This window comes from Crocuta crocuta, unplaced genomic scaffold (genome assembly GCF_008692635.1).
Source record: "Crocuta crocuta isolate KB4526 unplaced genomic scaffold, BGI_CrCroc_1.0 scaffold16, whole genome shotgun sequence".
Taxonomy (NCBI): domain Eukaryota; kingdom Metazoa; phylum Chordata; class Mammalia; order Carnivora; family Hyaenidae; genus Crocuta; species Crocuta crocuta.
In genome coordinates, this window is record NW_027531893.1 from 15275313 (window position 1) to 15295175 (window position 19863).

The 19863-nt window shown below is 45.4% G+C and overlaps 1 protein-coding gene and 1 long non-coding RNA gene across 6 annotated transcripts in view; one reads left to right on the forward strand and one right to left on the reverse strand.

Moving 5' to 3' along the window:
* LOC144239204 (uncharacterized) overlaps positions 1 to 19863 on the forward strand; it is a 141404-nt gene that overhangs the window by 116140 nt on the left and 5401 nt on the right. The window contains exons 4-6 of one of the 3 annotated variants that reach the window (XR_013337339.1): positions 1354 to 1423; positions 3078 to 3224; positions 7970 to 8049. This is a non-coding gene — a long non-coding RNA (uncharacterized LOC144239204). Of the gene's footprint in view, positions 1 to 1353; positions 1424 to 3077; positions 3225 to 5189; positions 5364 to 7969; positions 8050 to 19863 lie in introns of those variants that run through there. The other 2 variants (XR_013337338.1, XR_013337337.1) reach the window with 2 other exon arrangements.
* On the reverse strand, positions 932 to 14932 carry GP2 (glycoprotein 2). Of its 3 annotated transcripts, XM_077773201.1 has the most exons (10): positions 14857 to 14929; positions 12155 to 12541; positions 11182 to 11292; positions 8812 to 9023; positions 8162 to 8310; positions 6742 to 6987; positions 5681 to 5843; positions 4898 to 4982; positions 3618 to 3662; positions 932 to 990 (listed from the first exon to the last, which is right to left on the reverse strand). In XM_077773201.1, the coding sequence occupies exons 1-10, from the start codon at positions 14927 to 14929 to the stop codon at positions 932 to 934; spliced, it is 1530 nt and encodes a 509-aa protein (XP_077629327.1). The 3 variants fall into 3 exon arrangements, with proteins under 3 accessions (XP_077629327.1, XP_077629329.1, XP_077629328.1); XM_077773203.1 differs by lacking the exon at positions 12155 to 12541 and having other exon boundaries at positions 14857 to 14932; XM_077773202.1 differs by lacking the exon at positions 12155 to 12541 and having other exon boundaries at positions 11182 to 11299; positions 14855 to 14932.

Here is a 19863-nt window from a genome sequence, read left to right on the forward strand (position 1 = left end):
TGGCCCTGATCTGATCATTTTCCCTGAGGCCAACTTGTACGGGCCTCATGTGTAGCTGCGGGAAAGGGAAGCTTTCTCTATTTTTGGTATCTTCACGGAGTGTTTTGTGAGGGCCCATTAGAAGTCTCAAGAATGGGACTTCATTCATCCTCCAGGTACTGCTGCTAGATCCCCATGGCAAGGTCGACACAGCATATTCTGCTGGGACTTTAAAAGCACACCACTATTCATAACTAGAGGTAGTCTGGAGTGACAGCATCTCTGCATCCAAACCAAGAAGTCCCTTTAGCATTTGGGTCCCAGGGTAGGTTTCTGCCTAGTCCTAGGCATGTCAAAGCATGTTTACAGTATGGTGGGGGCAGAGGAGCAATGAGAACCAGTCTTTTCTAGGTAGTCTCCAAAAGTGGACCCTTTACAGTTATTCCCATGGCAACTGTTGAGACCATGATGGAAATACATTAGAGGACACAGGTAAAAGCAAGGATCAGTCTGTTCAATTCATCAGCAGTAATAACAGTGGGTACTTGGGAAGGAACTGTGGGGAGGTGCCTTTTTTACAAGCCCATCTCCCTCCTCCTTCCCCCCAGTGATGCATCCCCTCTTCCCTGGAGTTACAGACATGCTACATTTCTGGTAAAGGCTGGAGCCACAGAGGCATCTAAAAGTGTGGCCTCAAGATCCTGCTAATAAATGAGGAAGTCAGGTCTGGCAGGCCAACAGGCCCCCCACTGTGAGAAAAAGAGGAATATAAAGGCACAGAGAGTGTTGAACAAGGAGAAGCTCTTCCCTTTCCCTAAACCTAGCCTGGCCTCTGTGAACACCATGACTGTCTATGTGATTCGGAGAAAGAACCAGCAGAGCCGAAAGGTGACCAGAAGCCATCGCCAGAGGGAAGAACATGAGCTTCAAGGCCAGATGCTCAGCTGAGCTCTCAGAACAGCTCAGCCAGAAGGATGGGCAGGAGAAGCATGGGCCAGGCCACCAGGAACCCTGAAATGCAAGAGAGATGCCCGTCAAGTGTTGGCTTTGGAACTCAACAGCCAAAGCAAGCTTTCCTCTCTAACCTCTGCCTTACAAGGACAAGTCAGAGTATATTTAGTATCTATTCTGGGTTACCGCCCCTGGGAGATGGCAAAGGGGTCATGTGGTAAGGCAAAGCTATTGAATCATCACTTTTTCATATTTCTTTGGGCACATGGGAAGGCAGTTTACTTACATCCTCTTTTTCAGGTAGGTGGGACCATGTGATTGAATCTGGACAGTGGAATGTGGGTAAAAATCATACATGCCATTTCTAGCCCTGGTCCTTAAAACCTCCTACATGATATTCTATGTTCTCTCATCCACATCCAGGCACCAGATGCCAAGGATCTAGCAGAGAGGACTTGCCAGGGATAGTGGAGGTACCAGAAGTTACCAGAAGGTAAGAGCCTGAATTCCTAATGATTGCAAAACACAGAACTGCATCCCCCCAGTGATTTAGTGGGAAATAGACTATTATATAAAGACACAGTAAGTTGAGGATTGTTTGTCACAGCAGCTAACATTACTTACTCTAATACTAAAGAAAGACACAGAGGCTACAAAGCCTCTAAGGCCCGAGACTACTTAGCTTAGAATCCTAGCTCTACAAGTAGTTGTGCAGGCCCAGTTCTTGGGTCTCACCATGACTGAGTTCACCTGTATGCACAATGGAAATACCACTTGATAAATTCATATCAAGCATTTAGAACAGTGCCTGATACATGGTAAACACCATATAAGTACTGGTTTTGAAAATTAGACCCTAAGATGTGGGAGGGTTGGGATCACATCTCCTCTGAAAGTTACCATTTACTCAGTGTTAATGAAAGGCGTGGATCCTGGATGATAGTTTCCTTATACTGGGGGGCCTTGGAAAGGCGTGTGTACCACCTCCCACTACAGGATTATAACATCTCCCCATCCCACAAATTTCACAGTAACTTGATGATGTCCTAGAAGGGAGGGGGTGAAGAATATCATAATTTTCAGAAATATTAGTGTATGGCAACCAGTTTGCAATTATGAAACAGGCTGAAGTTCATTCTAAAACATCAGAAATGTTTGTGGGAGATGGCAAACAATGAACACCGTAAGTGCCCTCTTGTGACAGTCTCATGCTGTATAAGATTGATCCCCTCCTCTTCCAGAAGGCTCCAGAACCCATTGCCCACCCTAGAAATTAGTCAATTTGGCAAACTCTACTGAAAAGCCATGCTGTTCCGGGCACTGGGCTTACCTGAAGTACTGGAAGAAATGAATGAGACTTGAGGTCTGCTCTCAAGCTGCCTTTAGCCTGAGCTCCAACCCCTCTCTCTAATGAGCACTACTTTTCTGAATGTTGTCTGAATAGTAGCACTAAGCATGGACAGGCCATCTTGAGCTTATCTGGAAACTTTTTGACTATTAACTAGCTGGGTAATTAAGGACAGAAAGAACTTTTTCATGCCTGGGTTCACCAGTATAGGTCATTTGTGTGTTGGGAAAGTGGGGGTAGTAAAATCTTAATAACATTGCTTTCCTTTTGGTCCAAAATACACTTCTTGGATTGTTGTCCCTGTTGAACTCCAGTTCATCTACCAAAACCCAATTCAGATGTTGCTGAAATTCTTTCCTGACCTTATCTAATACAGTTAATTACTCTTATGTGCTCCTTCTCCACTGTCTACTTGCTCGTGATTTATTTGCTTATTGACTTTCTCATTTTTGCAATTGTTGTTCATTCTGCCTATAGGACTTTTCCTTTATTATTTGTAAACCTGGATTCTTTTTTTTATTTGGTTTAAATATCACCTTCTGTGGACATTTTTTTGTCCATTTACCTATTCTGGTATTAATTTTTCCTTCCCACCTTATTAATAGAACCAACAAACATTGGTTGGGGACACAGCTACCCAGCATAAAGATTACATTATCCAGCTTTCTTTGCAGCCAGGTGTAACTAAGCATTGGCCAATGCAATGTAAGTAGAAGTATAAGCTGGAAGTATCCAGCTTCCAGAAATTTTCCTTAACACTCAGTGATTTCTTCTATATTCCCTCCATCCTGCTGACTAGATGATGATTGGAGCTCTGGCTGCCATCTTGGACCATGACAATGGAGAATGTGAAGGGGTGAGCTAAAAAGAACTTGGATTCTTCATGACCTTGTGGTACTACCCTGCTAGCCTTGGATTGCTTCTTGTGTCTAGACTTCATTTACATGTGAGTAAAAGAAACAACTATCTTATTTAAGATGCTATTAACCATGCTGGTAACTTTATATCACATCACCCTCTTTTCTTAATTATCTTGCTAACTTTTTATTGCCTGTTTCCCATGCTGTAATATAGGCTCCATGAGGGCAAGCACCTGGCCTGGCCTGTTCATTATTATATCTTCAGCATGTAGAACAATACCTGGCACATGGTAGACACCCAGTACATACCTATTATTAAATGACTGGCCCCTGTACTACACTGCAAGCCAGACTTGGGACTGATTCATTTCCATGTCCACAGTTGCCAACACAGGCTGACTTGACGTGCATCAAATTGAAGAGGAAGGAGAGAGGGTCAGGAAAGAGGGCAGAGAGATAGGCAGGTGAAAATGATGTACCTGCAGTGCTGGGGGTTCCATTCATGACACTGAGAGATGGAGCACCTGGGGACAAGAGCAGAAGTGAAGGTTTTCTCAGTCATGTGCCAGTGACTGTGGCACTCTCATCGTAGCTGCTGCAAGTCCTCCTGGACCTGGTCACCACAGCCATTGACAGCCCACATTGTTGAGACATCTGTTGTTTAGTGGTTCTCTTTATAAGGACATTTCATGCATTTGAAACTTAATCCTTCCAGCAGAAGGGTTGTATCCCCATTCAGCAGATGAGAAGACTGAGGCTCAGTTGCCCAAGGACAAGTTGACCTTGTTGTAAGTAGCAAAGCTGGTATTTGAACTCTAGTCTATCTGATTCCAAAATGAAAGCTCTTAACCTTCCAACTATGCTGTGGTACCACATGAAGCTTCTCAAGTTGAGGGCTCAGTAAAGAGGCAGGACACCTCAAGGCAGAGCCTTCTTTACAAGACAGCCTCAGTTTACTCACCTGGAGAATGGAAGTGGTAATAGTGCTTACTTCCTTAAGTTGCTGTGAGCATTCCATGTGACAGTGCATATAAATGTTTTGCATGGTGCCAGCCACATGTGTTATTATTTTTACTGTTGTTGTTATTAATGTTACTGTGTCCTAATTTTTTTTGGACAAAAAAAATTGCTTTCACTCTTCTGGGTTTTGTGACTCCTCCATTCCAGGGGTTATAAAAACCATAACAGTACTGCTAACCCATGGGTAGGATGGGTAAATATTTGTGGGACACTTGGAAAATTTCCTCTACATCAGGCCCCAGAATATTGTAACTGGAGTTTTAAAAACATTGTCATTCACCAGAAAACAAAGTTGGGTTAGGACTTAGACTTCACCCAAAAGGGGCTGAGGAAAGGGGACCTGGAAGGAGGCCTAAGAGAAAGGACACATGATTTGGAATCAGTCTGAGCTGAGTGAAGTTCTAACTCCTGCTGCTCATGAGCTGCATGATTTGGGTTGAGCTGGTTAATCTTTCTGAGCTTCAGTTTCTCACCTGTAAAATGGACGCAGTTAGGAAGATGAAGTGAAAATATGGATACTGAGCCCTTAGCCTGGTCTCTAGCACACAGGAGGCCCAGCACAAATGGCAAGTGCTATTATTATTACCAAAGAAGCTCCTGGAAAGATAGATTCACTGGTGGAGGGCTGCATTGAGGAGGCTAAAAAGGCTCTAGGTTGTTATGGTGATGACGCCAGTTATCTGTGGTTAACTGTCAGCACCTGACCAGCTGGCCTTCTCACCAGAAATTGGCCACCTACCTTTCCGAGTGATGGGTCCCAAATCTAGAACCTGGGCTGGGTTAATAGCCACTACTTCACTACGGAGGTGACTTCTTGAGCAAGACTGTGGGATGGAGAAATCTCATTATACCATCATTTAAAAACATAGTTGCTATCCAGGCTGCCCCTGCAATGGGCATATCTGGCCCAAGAATGGGACCCCACCCACCATGTGGCCCTAACTCTGAGGCTGTGGTTTGCTCAGTCTAGAGAATCTTCATTGTCATGTCACACAAACCCAAGTTTGAATCTCCTCTCCACTCCCTTTTAGCTTTCTAAATCACCTCCCTACTACTATCAAACAGTACGTTCCTGGTTGTAAATGTTAAAATGAGTGTGTCTGCAACACAGAGACATATAGGAAGCACTCACCAAATATCAACTACTAGCTGGCAGTGCCAAATCGGAGTTAAAAGCATGGACAATGAAAGTTTTAGTGTAATTCCTGACAAGGGGTAAGTACAAAAAAGTCAATGATTTCAATTATGAAATTATTCACAATATGTCTTGTGCTAAGAAAACCTCATGGACAGCCTCCTTCATCTATTCTGGTTTCCAAGGGCACAATAATTGCTTACACTTGGGCTTTTTGTAGGCTAAATGTCCATCCATTCATCCTTTTTTCTTTCTTCTTTCTCACTTCCCTTTCCTCCCTTCCTTCTTTCCATCCATCCATAATTCCAATAAATACATAAAAGAGAGCCTACTAGGTACTCTGCCCCATGTCAAGGTCTGAATAGCTCACTCCAAAGTGATACTCACCGGCTCGCACTGTTCATTAAGAGAATCGCAGAGATGAATCTCACAATGCAGGAAAACTAGGTCATAATTTCCAGCAAACATGAACATCTGAACTGAAAATCGACTTTCTGAGGACACCCCATTCTCCTCCACATAGATGGTGGAATCGCGTTGATTTGGACAGCTGCAAGGGTGACAAGGGTGAGTGTCTAACTTCTGGAGCAGCTCAAGGGACCTGAGGCCCTCTGTATCCAGTATAGAAACATCATTAAAGAGAATTAAAGAGTTCCCTGTTCCCCCGTCTATCCTGACGTGAACTTTTATTCTTCTAGGTTTCTTCCAAGATGTTTATCATCAGTATACGTGGTTTCAGTCTTGCAGGGTATAGTCTCTGAGGTGAAATAGACTGCTTTCAATTCTAGCTAGACCCACTTTCTAGTTAAGTCATCATGAGAAGATGACTTAACCTATCTGGGCCTCACTTTTCTTTTCTTTTTTTTTTTTTTTAANCCTCACTTTTCCTATCTGTAGAGCAGAGACCATAATCTTTACCTCCTGGGGTTGATGTGAGCATTTAGTGACACAGTCCATGTACACTGCTTAGCACAGAACTAAACTCAATGAATACTATTAGCTAGTGTGGTTTGAATTATGATCTAGGATATGCATTTTCCCTTTGTTTTTGCCAGGTTACAATTTCAGTGATATTTCGTCTCATAACACTTGTCATGGTGTTTTCATGTTGATTAGTCGGTATTAATACCTGTATAATAGTCCATCATTACTTAATAAATCCTTGTTTTTGAATTATAAATGTATTTCCAAAGTTATAAAGGACACTGAACTGAAAAATATTTGGCATTTCTTTACCTTGTCAGCCTCTTTTGTATTAACACGTTAGGCTAAAATTTCAGGAGTGATATTGATATTCCTGTGTCAAAGGGGATGGTCGTGATCTGTAACACCAAATTATTTTCCAGAATAATTGGTAAGCCAATTAACCCAACTGCCGGCAGGGTCAAAGTGATCACTTTCCCTCAAACCTTATTCAGGCCAAAAACTAGCCCAGAGTTGCCCATCACCTGTTTCTGATAATGAAATATTTCACAGGGTCAGTCTTGTCTTTAGTGGGTGTGGCGTAGCAGTTCCTCAACAACAGGTTAAACCGGGAGGTGTCCCCTCTCTCCAAGATGGCGCCCACATAGAGCATGGATTCAACATCCAGCACAGCTGCAGCCCCTTCGTAAGGAGATGTGTAGTTCGAGTCTTGGAACAGGGCCATCCTGACAGTGAACTCTCCTGCCCCATCCATACTGACATTCAGAGAACTGAGAAGAGGAAAGCCATGAGAGTTTCCATCAGTGAGAACAGGATAAATCTAGCCCTGCACTTGCTTGAGACTATGAAGGCAAAGGCACATCTTGGATCCCTAAAGGAACTATTCAGTCACCCATTTAAGTCAAGCATTTAGTATCTCCTAGGCACTAAACTTGACAAGCACTCGAGTGTGTCTCCAGGATCTCCACCAGTTCTCCCCACCTCACAGATCACTTGTATCTCCTTCACTCAGAGAATAACTGCAAGTTTACACCTCTGTCTTCCCCCCGTACAATGGGACCAGTCCTGTGGGTTCACCATTTTTAGCAGCAGATCTCCTCCCTCCACCCCACAGTCACCAGTAAAACATCATTTTAAAAGAGGAACAGCTTTAATTTTCATTTGTTATTAAACTTGGGGCCCTGACACAGTACACTCTGAAAACCATTGAACAGGACTCAACCTCCAGTCCTAGTCCTGCTCCTCTGTGAGCCCAGGAGGCAATGAGGGGATAGGAAGGGCACCAACATCCTCAGAAAGTCCCCCAGTGAGTGCAGGAAGGCTGAAGAATCCATTCTGTGGGGCACCATTTCAGGCATAGTAAGACAGCAGTGACAAAACAGAGGAAAGCCTCTTCCCAAATGGACCCCCACTCAAATTGCTATTTGGTTCTATTTCTAGTGAATTTGATATGTTTATCCAATCAAAGCTGATCTTGGCTTAGATCCCACATCTTCAGGGAAGCCTTCCTGCTCCTACCATCCCCACCCTACCAAAGCTAGGTCAGGAGCCCCAGCTCCCTCAGCCCACAGCACCCTGTGCTTCTCCCACATTGCATTCATGTCACTTGTGAATAATGATTGATATAATTAGTTGCTTAATTCCTTTCTTCCTCAAGATTAATGAAACCATGGTGTGCTTTTTGTTCCTTAGCATATTTAATTAACATTATTTCATGTTGCTACATTGTTTAACGATAATAATCTTTAACAGCCACAAAATATTCTACTTCTGCCTTGTGCATGCTGAACATTATGATCAACAAATGTCTACAGAATGAATAACAGAAAGAGTGAGAGCTCCTGAAGGAGGTAGGCAGCATCCTAAGGACATCATAAGCTGTGCTTGAAGTGAATGTGATCAGTGTCAGGGTTATGGGTCAAAGGGCAAGGGTCAGTGCCTTACCTTACAATGGGACTCAGGGCAGTTTGGAGGCTGACTTTCATGTCCAGTGGGTAGGCACACTGGAAATTGATGTTGAGGATGGTGTCTCTGATGATGAAAGCATTGACCAAGGAGAGGCTGTTTTTGTAGATGGCATGGGTTCCATTTCTCTTTGGCATAAAAACAAGACCACGTATATATGTTTATGTGTGTGTAGATGTATCTGGAACTCAGGCTTGCCTGTCTGCAAGGTTGATGCTCTCAATCATGCTGCCACCCTGCCTTCTGATTACAAGGAAGCACAGGGGTCTCCTGCCCCAGTGGCTATGACACTTTATGGGAAAGGGAGTGAGGATCCCAGATCGAGAACTAGAATAATAATTTTTTGGCCCATGAGGAGAATCAGCAACCACCATGCTTGCTCCCATGTTGACCCCTCCCACATTACCCCTAATTAAAATAATCATAATCATAGCTTACATTTATTGAATTCAATCAGCAAACATGTTCTAAGCTTTTTACATGAACCAACATGTTCACGAATGTGTAATCTCACATTTGGCCAGAGACCCAGAGAGGCTAAGTGACTTGCCCAAGGTCTCACAGCTACTGAGATGGGCTCCACAGCTCAACTCCCACCCTCTGGCAGCAGTGGTATAAATACAGCTCACCTCCAGGATGTTTCCGCAGGCCCTAGCCTGGGTTGGGCTAGTCACAGATACCCAGTTTCTTTCCTGTCTTTGCATGGTACTGCTGCAGTTCCCATCGTGCAGGTAGCCAATGACCTCGTCTCCAAAACCTAGGCCTTCCAGCAGACACTTGTCCACTGACACCTTGATCTCCTTGGCCCCACAGTCCAGCTGAGGCTGCAAACTGTGAACATCTGGAAAGTTGAGAAGGGGATAGGTGGAGTGGACAGGGCTCTGGAAGCAGTGGGCAGAGCCCACATTCCCTACCCTTTGGAAAAGCCACCATATCCACCAGGGGGTAGGGTAAACTAGTAGGTGCTTGGAACCCAGGTGGGATTCACGCCCAGGCTTATGGTAGATAAGGTTGGCAAAGCCCCTGGCCCATAGGCCAGAAATCCCATAAGATTTCTAAGCATCCTATGTGCAGGTATGGGGAGAGCTTTCATGTCTCAGGGATCAGGGATCGGGGTTTCTGGTGTTTGCAGTCTTTGGGGGAAGCAGGACTATCCTGCATTCCAGACTAGAATCAAAGCTAGACACACACTACTCCAACTGCTTGGCCGTGTGAAGCCAGTATATCTTACCAGGTCCACAGCCACTGCATTCCATTCATTTGTTCATTCACTGATTCATTCCATTCATTCATTCATTCAACATTTATTCAACAAATACTGCTTGAGCATTTACTGCCTGCACTGTTCTAGGTACTAGGGATGCAGTGTTTGTCAAAACTGACAAAATCCCCACCCTTATAGAGAGAGTTAACGTTCTCATAGGGGAGATGGATAGCAAATTAAGAGAAATACTATTTCTATTATATTCATGAATGCATACATTCAAATACATTTACTAACGACCTTCTCCAAGTGAGAGGCACATTCAACACAAAAATAAACATGGACCCAGTCCAAGAGGATTCCTTGGTCTTGTCTAAGAACCAACATGTCAATAGCTTATTATAATGCAACACGGAGAAAGTACTAACTGAAGTATGTGCTAGGTGCAGAGGGAGCAACAAGAAGGGGTGTCTGAGTCTGTCAGTTAAGGCAGGGAAGGATTCACAAAGGGCTGAAACTTGGTAGAGAATAGGAGTTTTGCAGTTGTATAAGGCAAGTGAGGGCACCACAGCAGAGGCCATGGGAGAGTATGGGGCGATGGACAAGCGGAGCTCAGAGGTACAGGAACTTAGGTGGGGGTGGAGTGCGAGAGATGGAGAAGTAAGCAGAAAAGCCAGATCACAAAGGGGTTATTCCTGGAAGTGAAGGGGACTTGCTGAGTAGCCACCATTGAAGAGTCAAGGCAGGCCACCTGCTTGCCCCTGACTGGACCTGCCTAGGATGCCCTAGGAGTCTTCAGGTACAGGGAGGGCGTCCTTCAAGCCTGACATTTGATTCTGATTCTGTGATGGCCCACATCCCCGGAAACAACTTTGACCCTCTGGAGGCTCTTCTCCCCATTGAGCAGAGAGAGAGACTTCATGGAGAGCAGAGCTGTTTCCTTCCAGTTTCCTGCCCCTCATCCCTACCGCACTCCTGCTAGGCACACTCATGCAGCACCTGATCCACATTCCAGCCCAGTTTTCCAAACATATGCTTGTTGTTGCTCCTCCATCTAGAACACTTTCTCTTCCACAGAGAAATTGGAAGTGTGCTGGGAGTGTGCTCAGAGGAAAGCATGCTTGTGGCAGGGGCAAGAGTCTAAGGCCCTCATTAAAGTCCGAGGAGGGAAGGAATTAATGAGAAGCTCATCCAACCCCCATCCTGGGCTTAGGGCTTGTTTATGGCATTCCTTCTCATGGGTCATTTGCCTCTGCTTGCTTACCTCCTGGGACAAGAACCTCATCACCTACCAAGCCTTCCTATTTGGACTGCTCTGATTTAATGTTCACAATCGCTCTGTATGGTGGTTACTTATTCCTGTTTTACAGATGAGGACATTAAGGCTCAGAAAGTATAGGTGCCTCCCAGGCCCCATAGAGCTACTAAATCACAAATCCAGGACTGGCACAAGAGCCTGCTCTTGTCTGTCACATGTAGATTCTGCAGATATTTGAATACAGTTCCCACACTAGCAGAGTGCTTGTCCATTGTACCTTTGCCCCTTGTGGGTCAAGTTGGTCCATGCCAGAACTGCTTTCTGAGACTGTGGTCCAAAGACTGACCTGGCAATTTGTTGCATCCCTGCTCTCCCATCCTTGCAGATGGCTTTGAGAACCTTCATTCCCTGACCTCAGTTCCATCCCCACTGACTCTGGTCTACACCTTGTTCTGACCCTCTGAAGCTCCCTCCCTGATGCCCCACCCAGCCTCTAACAGCACCATTCCCACTGCCCAGCCCTGCTGAGCCACTCACCAGAGCTGTTGAGATCCTGTCTGCAGAAACAGTCCCATGTGCCATTAAGAAAGCGGCACTCCTCCTCTGGGCGGCAGGCCTTCTCACACCTGTCCTTTGCAGTGGAGGGGTCTAGGGGGTGAGGCACAGAGGAAGAGGATCAGAATGCAAAGCAAAGCCATCTGAGTCAATCAGGGCCAGCTTTGTCATTCTACCAGGGCACAAAAGTCCCACCCAAGGATGTACTATGTATAGTGCAAGGGCCAACCCTCAAACTCAGATTTTCTGACTCCCAATCCAGTGAAATGAGAACCCAGAGGCTGCCATCCTAATGCTTGCTGCGTGGCAGACACTCTTCAAGTACTTTCCACACATGAGCTCGTTCAGTTCCCATGGTAACTGTATGAGACTAAGTAGAATAGTGGTTAGGCATATAGATCACTGAACTAGAGTGTCTGGATTCAAATCCCAGACCCATCATGTTCCTGCTCTGTGATATTGGGAGAGGTGCTTAACCTCTCTGTGCCCCAGACCTTTCATCAGGTATAGTTATACATTACCTATATCTCATGAGGCTAGTGTAAGGATTAAATGAGTTAATAGTCTAAAGCGCTTTGGATAGAAGCAGGGACTCTTTGCACTGGCTGTTAACTTTTGCCATTATCTATTTTTTCAGATCAGAAAACCCAAGCTCAGAGAGGTAAATTAAACTACCCAAATGGAATCTAAATCTGAGTGAGCCTGAGTTCTTCATATTATGCTACACATATGATATATCAGGAGATTTCACCTTCCAATCTGAATTTCTGGCCTTGAAATGTTGGAAGGCTGGCAACCGTGGGTGACATCCCCACTGGGTGGTAACCAGCAGGAGCTAAATCGAGGCTGCTCTGCTTAGTCTCAGGCCTGCTCCACTCACTCTGCTAATGCCTGGCAAGTCATCCCGCAGCTGGTAGCCCCTCTACCCAGCTGCCTCCAGCTCTCTGCGGCTCACCTGTGCAGTATCTGAGGTTACAGTTGGGGGTGCCCTCCAGCTGGTATACGTAGAACTCGCCCGGGCAGGCCTTCACCAGCACCTGGGTTTTCCAGAGACAGCAGTTGCCGCTCCAGTGGGCACAAGCTGTGCGGGTGACTGTGCCCTCCCTGAGTGTGGGGTGGGTCCCATTCAGCCACATAGGAGCATTTGTCTGGCAGCGTTGTACTGGGACACAGGTCTCTGGCATCTTTGTTCCTCCATCTCCCACAAAGCGGTACCAGCCACTCTTGTCGCTATCACACATGTCGCCTTCTCTCGTGTTCTCTGTGCTTCGGGAGGGTTCGTCCAGGCGGACGTAATTCTCGCAGGGGTCATAGGACCTACTGTTGGTGAGGTTTCTGTCACCTGTGTAACAGGGAAGGGAAGCAACAGTGTGCTTGGGTTTAATGAGCATCCTCAGAGCCCACAGGATTTTTATCCCCTCCCCCCACTCCCCCCCACACTCTGTTTTCAATGTGCTTAAGGACCCTAAAGAGGACGGGAAGCACACAACCCATTCATTAAACATCAGCCTTCATCATCTTGGAGTCGGAATAATAATGAGAACTTTACGTGGTATTTTATAGGCATTAAGAACACCAAGGCCTCCACCCTGCACAATTCTAAGCGGCATCCTTCACATTGAGCTTGGTGCCCTCCCCCAGGCTCTAGAGTTGTGCAGTGCTCCCCTGTGCAACCATATACTCTGGTCCTGTCTGACTATGTATTATAAATGCAATACAGCCTCATTAGAAAAAACTTCAAATGTCATTAAAATGAATAAAGTGGAAATGAAAGTTGTCATAAGCCCATTCCATCCCCAGAAGTATCCGTAAATTTATTGTATATTCTTCAGACTCTTTCTATCCATATGTTTAAACTATAGGGTTTTTTTTAAATGGGTTTAACGATATACAGCTTAAAAAAACTTTTTTAATGTTTATTTATTTTTGAGAGAGAGAGAGGGTGAGTGGGGGAGGGGCAGAAAGAGAGGGAGGCACAGAATCTGAAGCAGGTTCCAGGCTCTGAGCTGTCAGCACAGAGCCTGATGTGGGCCTTGAACCCACAAACTGAGATCATGACCTGAGCTGAAGTCAGACATCTAGCCGACAGAGCCACCCAGTCACTCCTTTTTTTAAACTTACATTTTTTACTTAATATATCATAGACATTTACCCATTATCAATAGATACAGATCTAACAGAAGATTTCTCAACCTTGGCACTACTGATATTTGGGGCTGGATAATTCTGTGTTGGGGAGGCAGAGGGGACACATCCTGTGCATTATAAGATGTTCACCAGCTTCCCTGGGCTCTTCTCACTATAGATTTCAGTAGTTCTTTCCTCCTGGAAGTTTTCTCCAGACATTGCCCAAATCACCCCCAATGGAGAACCACTGCTCTAACATGACACTTTCTGATTTTTAGCAGATTCAGGAACTATGATGTGTGAAGAGGCTGAGAAGTGAAGGGACGGGTTGGTCATTCTGGGTTTAAATCAGCTCCACACCTGCTGGCTAGGTGACTTTGACAGGTGGTTCAACTCCCCTGAGACTTATCTGCAAACCAACACCTATAGCTGGTAGCTCCCAAACTCCCTCCATTCCTATGCCTTGAGCCATGGTGTTTGCCACATCTGTGTCTCCTGTCCTGTTGTCTACTTAATATGTTTCTTTCAGTGCTTCTCTTTATAAATTTGTTTCATCTTAAGGAATAATATCTGTGATACCATAGGTATGATGTACTAGTTACATATTTTTAATACACAGGACAAAATCTACATAGCCATCAAAAAATTCTTCAAGAGTTTGCCATGCACTGCTGTAGTCCTCCTGGAATACGTCCCCTGTTTTGAGGAAAGAAAGCCCTAAAGCATTGCTAGAGGATTAAATGAGGTAATAGGTGTAAAATGCCAAACACAGCACCTGAGTCCTAAGAGGAGTTGAGGTTGGTTCTCTCCTCCAGTTCTGATTTGTTGAACACTGAGAGCCTGAATAATGGACTAAGTACACATGCAGGATCACATTCTTATAATACACGGTGGAAGGAGTTTTTAGAAAAGAGATTTTCAAGACTTGATTACATATGTGCTTGTTTTAAGAAAAGTCATCACTGCACTTGCTGTTCTTGGATTATTTTCCGCACACACGATGTGTTTTTCCAAGGGAGGCCATGAGCTGAGTCCCTCCACAGGTGATACAGGCAGAGATTTCACCCTGGTGGTGAGCCTGAGGACCCTTCCCATGAGCATCTAAGGTGCTCAATCCGCAGATCTCTGAATGGACCCCCAGGAAATCACTACCTGCAGACCTTTCTTTCTACAGATGAGCAAACATACAGAGGAAGGAGAAGGTACTTGCCAAAACAAGGGCACAGAGTGACTGGGGGATTCACGTCCCCATGAATCTAAGCTGTCTGAACCCCGCATATCTGGGCATGGGAAGTTCTATTAACTGGCTGGCTCCATGGTCCTCACAGTGGAGATGTCTGATTTGACTCTTTGAGAGATTATGGCTATGTTCTGTTTTCTGATTTCTCTCATCTTGTTCCTCTTGACTGCTGAGTCTTTGATTTAGACATGTCCCTTTTCTCCTCACTGACCCTGAACTGCCTTCTCTGCACTCTCCCTCTCCCCAGGTATGGTAGACCATCTGAGATGCCAGATGAACAGAGCACATACCTTGCTGTTCTGTAGATGTCAGGGTCAGAGTGCAGGAGGCCAAGGCCAGCCACAAGACATAAGAGCCCACCATCCTTTCCAAAGGCTGAGATGTCCAGGTCACTCAGCAGAATGCAGACTCTCCATGCAGCTAGGGGAGGGGAAAGACCCAGATACAATCAGGGCAACAGAGGCCGTTCCTCTGGGTATAAGGGTTAGAAAGAAATTCACATCAATTCAGCACCATGACTTGTACTCAGCCCCTTGCATACCTTAGCTCATTTAAGGCTCTGCACCACCTTCCAGGGAAGGTACTATTATTGTTCCCATTTATGGATGAAAAGGGAGGTGGGACTCAGAATATATTTATCCCAGAAATATTTACTGAGCTCCTCCTATGTACAGGCACTGTGCTGGAGATTAAATAGCTTGCTTAAGGCCACAGGCCCATGTTCTCAGAAATAGACCTATGACTTCCCTCATGAAGGACTGTGTTGTTTTAAAGCAGGTGTGACTTGCAGAAAGGAGGTGGGGATAATGAGAGTAGGAGGCTTGCCAAGGGGATGTGGTTGACATCAAGAGAACCAAAGGCAAGCTTAGAGCAGTCCGGCATGGTAGGACGTCCTAGAAGGCCTTAGGTTGGTTCCTGCTCAGGTAAAGATAGAGACACTGGGAGACTGGATGGAGGAGATTACAGAGCTGTGAGTATCTACAGACAAAAGTAGCAGCTACTTTCTTAGTTCTGTGTGTCAGGCACCGTGCTAAGAAATTCTTGAAGCACCTTATATGTGTGTAGGTTTCTGTGAGGGTGGGACCATGTCAGACTGAGCCCCATATTGCTTGCTCCTAGGACAGTGTCTGACACATAAGGGTGCTCAATAAAGGTCTGAGCAGTAAATGAATAAGAAAATGGGGGTAGGGAGGGCAGAAACAAAGAGATATGAAGACCCTGCCAACATTCTAATTAGTAACATTCCCTCTTCTGGAAAAGTTTCCTCAAATGGACAGATTTCTGATGACTTCTTAAAGCCTCTGGAAGACTCAAGTTGAAGCTAGAGATTTTTTCTGGAAGGGATATCATGAATAGGTTAGAGAACACCCAAGTCTGTTAATTCTTAGGGATGAGATCCCAAGTAGGGGCCTATGTTCCTGGAGGAGGGGAAGGGAAAGGAGGCATGGGTGGGGGGGGGGTGGCATCTGTAGACCTGGAGTAGCCAGCAGGTAGCTGGAATCATGGTTGAGATGGACACAGTGATATCTGGAACACTTGATAGGGTAGGATCCAAATTTTGCTATTTCTGAAAGTTTCCAGAAATAAATGACCCTCGGGGCGCCTGGGTGGCTTAGTCGGTTAAGCGTCCGACTTTCGCTTAGGTCATGATCTCGCGGTTCGTGGGTTCGAGCCCCGCGTCGGGCTCTGTGCTGACTGCCAGCTCAGAGCCTGGCGCCTCTTTCGGTCTGTGACTCCCTCTCTCTCTGACCCTCCCCTGCTCACGCTGTCTCTCTCTCCTAGAAATAAATAAAACATAAAAAAATTAAAAAAAAAAAAAGAAAGAAAGAAATGACCCTAAAACATCCAGTGGGTCAAAGATGGTAGGGGAGTACCCCCAAGATCAGCAGAAAGCCTGCTGGGGCTTGAAGTAGGACTTACCTTGGGGTAAGAACACAGGGTGGTCTTCCTCTGGCCAGCCGTGAGAAAGCCCGCTGTGGACCATCCTTTTATTGTATTTCTCTACCCACGTGGCTATCCGTGATTGGTGCTAAGGTAGGACTGGAGTTAATTTCCCAGGTATACGTTGATTTTGTTGGGTGTATGTAGGCAAGATAAGTGATTTACCACAGAAAATAGTAGAAGAAGGATCTGTACTCCCCATCCCCCCAAATAAACCAATGAAGCTGATGCCATATTTATTACCAGAAACCAAACACTAATCAAAAGGGAGCTTAATATCCAAAGGGAAGTGAGAGAAATCAAACAGGCACTTGTTTGCACAATGGATTTCCAATTGTACCTTCTGTTCTTAGCTAATCACCTTAGAACACTTCTGCTTCTGTCTGGATGCCATTCCTCTCAGGGCCAGTTAGAGCAAGGGAATAAATAAGGAAGTGGGGGGATGGGTGTTCCCTATTTTTGGCCCATAGATTTTACATACCTTTAGATACTCAGTGTTGAAGAGTCTGGGAAGGGCCAGTTTGGGGATGGTGAATCATGGAATATCAAAGGACAGACAAGGCCCCCAGACAAAAGGCCCCCAGAGGTCAGAATCAGAGAAAGAAGGAGAGAGAAAATCTCTAGCAGGCTCCATGCTGCCAGCACAGAGCCAGATGTGGGGCTTGAACCCATGAGCTGAGATTATGACCTGAGCTGAAACCAAGAGTCTGACACTTAACCAACTGAGCCACCCAGTTACCCCCATTGTCTGTCTTAATCAGTGACACTACTATGCATCTGGTCACCCAAGCTGAAGACCTGGCTCCTTCCTTTCTCCCTCAGACTCATATTTCTGGTAATGACCACAACTTGTCACTCACTTTTCAAATATTTCTTGAATCTGTCTTTCCTTCTTTAGCCCCATTTCACTAACCCTAATTCAAGCCAACATCATCTGATAAGGGTGATTTTAACAGCTGCCTAGTGGGTCTCCCTGCTTTCATTCTTATCCCCTTTGATTCTATTACGTTCCCTGCAGCCAGATGCCATGGAGTTACCTCTCAGCATTATCCCCCACTCCTGTAACTTCCTTCTTCCTGGGATCTGACTCCTGGCTATAGCTCCTACCTCATCTACAGCTTCTTCCCCACACATTCTATGCTCCAGCCAATCTGTGGCTCTCTGAGCTGTTACCTTCCTCTAGCCCTTTGCATGTGCTATTCCCTCTGCCTAGATCATACTGTTCCCAGCCTCCTACTACATATTTAAGTCCACCTCCCCCAGGAAGACTTTCCAGAACATCACAGGCTTGCCAGTGCTTCTCTTCTTTGCTCCTGTGCCTCACTGGGATGATTCCAATTTCACTCAATTACCCACTAACTTATTTGTCTCCCTTGAAGTCTTTTCTTTTAATAGTTTACTGTCAAGTTGGTTTCCATATAACACCCAGTGCTCATCCCCACAAGTGCCCTCCTCCATGCCCATTACCCCCCTTTCTCCTCCCCCTCACCCCCATCAGCCCTCAGTTTGTTCTCAGCATTCAAGAGTCTCCCATGGTTTGCCTCCCTCCCTCTCCCCAACTATTTTTCCCCTTCTTCTCCCCCGTTGTCTCCCTTGAAGTCTTTAAGATCTTTGTGGACAGGGATCCTGTCTTTGCTGTTCTAACCAACACCCAGTAAGTACTTATTGGGTAAACAAATGGAAAAATTCACAACATGCATGCTTCAGTCTCTCCTGTAAATGATGCGTCAAAATTTATGGCTGTCCAAGTCTTAGTGAAACCTTATTGGGAAGATACCAGATCATGCCTCAGGGCCTTTGTACTTGTCTGTGTTGTTCTCCCTCAGATATCCCACTAGTTTGTTCTCTTAGCTTATGCTTATCAGAGAGACTTTCTCTGACCATCCTGCATAAAACAAACAACACCCCCATATCTCTGTTCTCTTTTCCTTGTCTTTTACCCCAAAGTGCATGTCACTGCTGACATTTCACATAGTTATTGTTTAAATGTATCCCCCTTTTAAATATAAGTGCTTTACCAGCAAGGACTGTTTTGATTACTTGCTGTTTCTGTGCCTATAAAAGTGCCTGTCATTGAATTTATGCTTAAATTATCTATTGAATGTTGAGTTGAATACGTAACTGATTAAAAAAAACAGAAAGTAGGGGCACCTCAGTAACTCAGTCAGTTAGGCATCTGACTCATGATATTGGCTCAGGTCATGGCCTCATGGTCCTGAGCTGGAACCCTGAATCAGGCTCTACTCTGAGTGTGAAGCCTGCTTGGGATTCTCTTTCTCCCTCTCTTTCTTCTCCCCCAGTCATGTTCTACTCTCTCACTCTTTTTCTCTGAAAATAAATAAACAGAAGTCTGCTCCTTCACTGTTAAAAAACAAACAGGAAAATAAAGAAAAGAAAGGAAAAGATGGATTAATTCTGATATGTTTTCTTTTTCCTGGATCTTGCCTTTGGCCTTTTTATTTTTCTTCTTGTTTTGTTGTACCTGAATCAAAGTATATCTGCACATAATCCAGCCAGGCTCCACTAAGCATGGATTGACCATAGACAGGGCTGGGGTCAGCTCTAAAGTCCTCCTATGTAAAGCCCTTGTGCAAAGGCAGCAGGCATGGGGATTTGGTGTGTGTCTACGTGACTGCGTTTGAGGTCTCTTAACTCAAGAAACACTGTCCCCATAGTCCCTGTTTGCTGATACACACGTGTGGTTTTCCCTGAGGTCAGAAGGCTCTAATAAAGCAACAGGGCCTTGGTCTGTCCTGAAAAGCCACAGCTGGAGTTCCAGGAAGCAGCTGGTGTCAAGGTAGACATTTCCCACCATCATTCGCTTCCACTGGCCCACTTGACAGTGAAGTCCAGAGTCCTTGGAATATCTGGGTCCCCAGGGCCCAGCAGCCTCTTTATTTATGGCTGTGCCTTCAGCGAGCCTCCTCGAGCACCCTCCCCCATTGTGAAGCATCCCTGCCAGTGGGAGTAGTGGGTCTTCTCTCCACTGCTGCTGCTGCTGTGGCCATGTAAACAGACCTACATCTTTCGGATGGAGAGGGACAAGTGCAATGAAGGAAGAAGTACATAGGCTGTGTCAGTACATCACCTCTAAAGATTGTGAGACTCCTGAACAGGGACTGCATCTGTCTTATTCTCTAGTGTCTGCCCAGCACCCATCATGGTACCTGGCGTGTACTGGGTGCTCACATAAATGTTTCTGCAAAGCTGAATGGGCCCTGTGAGGGCATCATAATTGGTCTCCTTATACAGCAGCAGCAGCAGCCCTTGGTTATACCTTCCATTTCTGCCATGCCAGCCACACTTGTAATCACCCTTCAGGTTCACTCCATTTCTTGCCAGATTCCAAGCTCCAT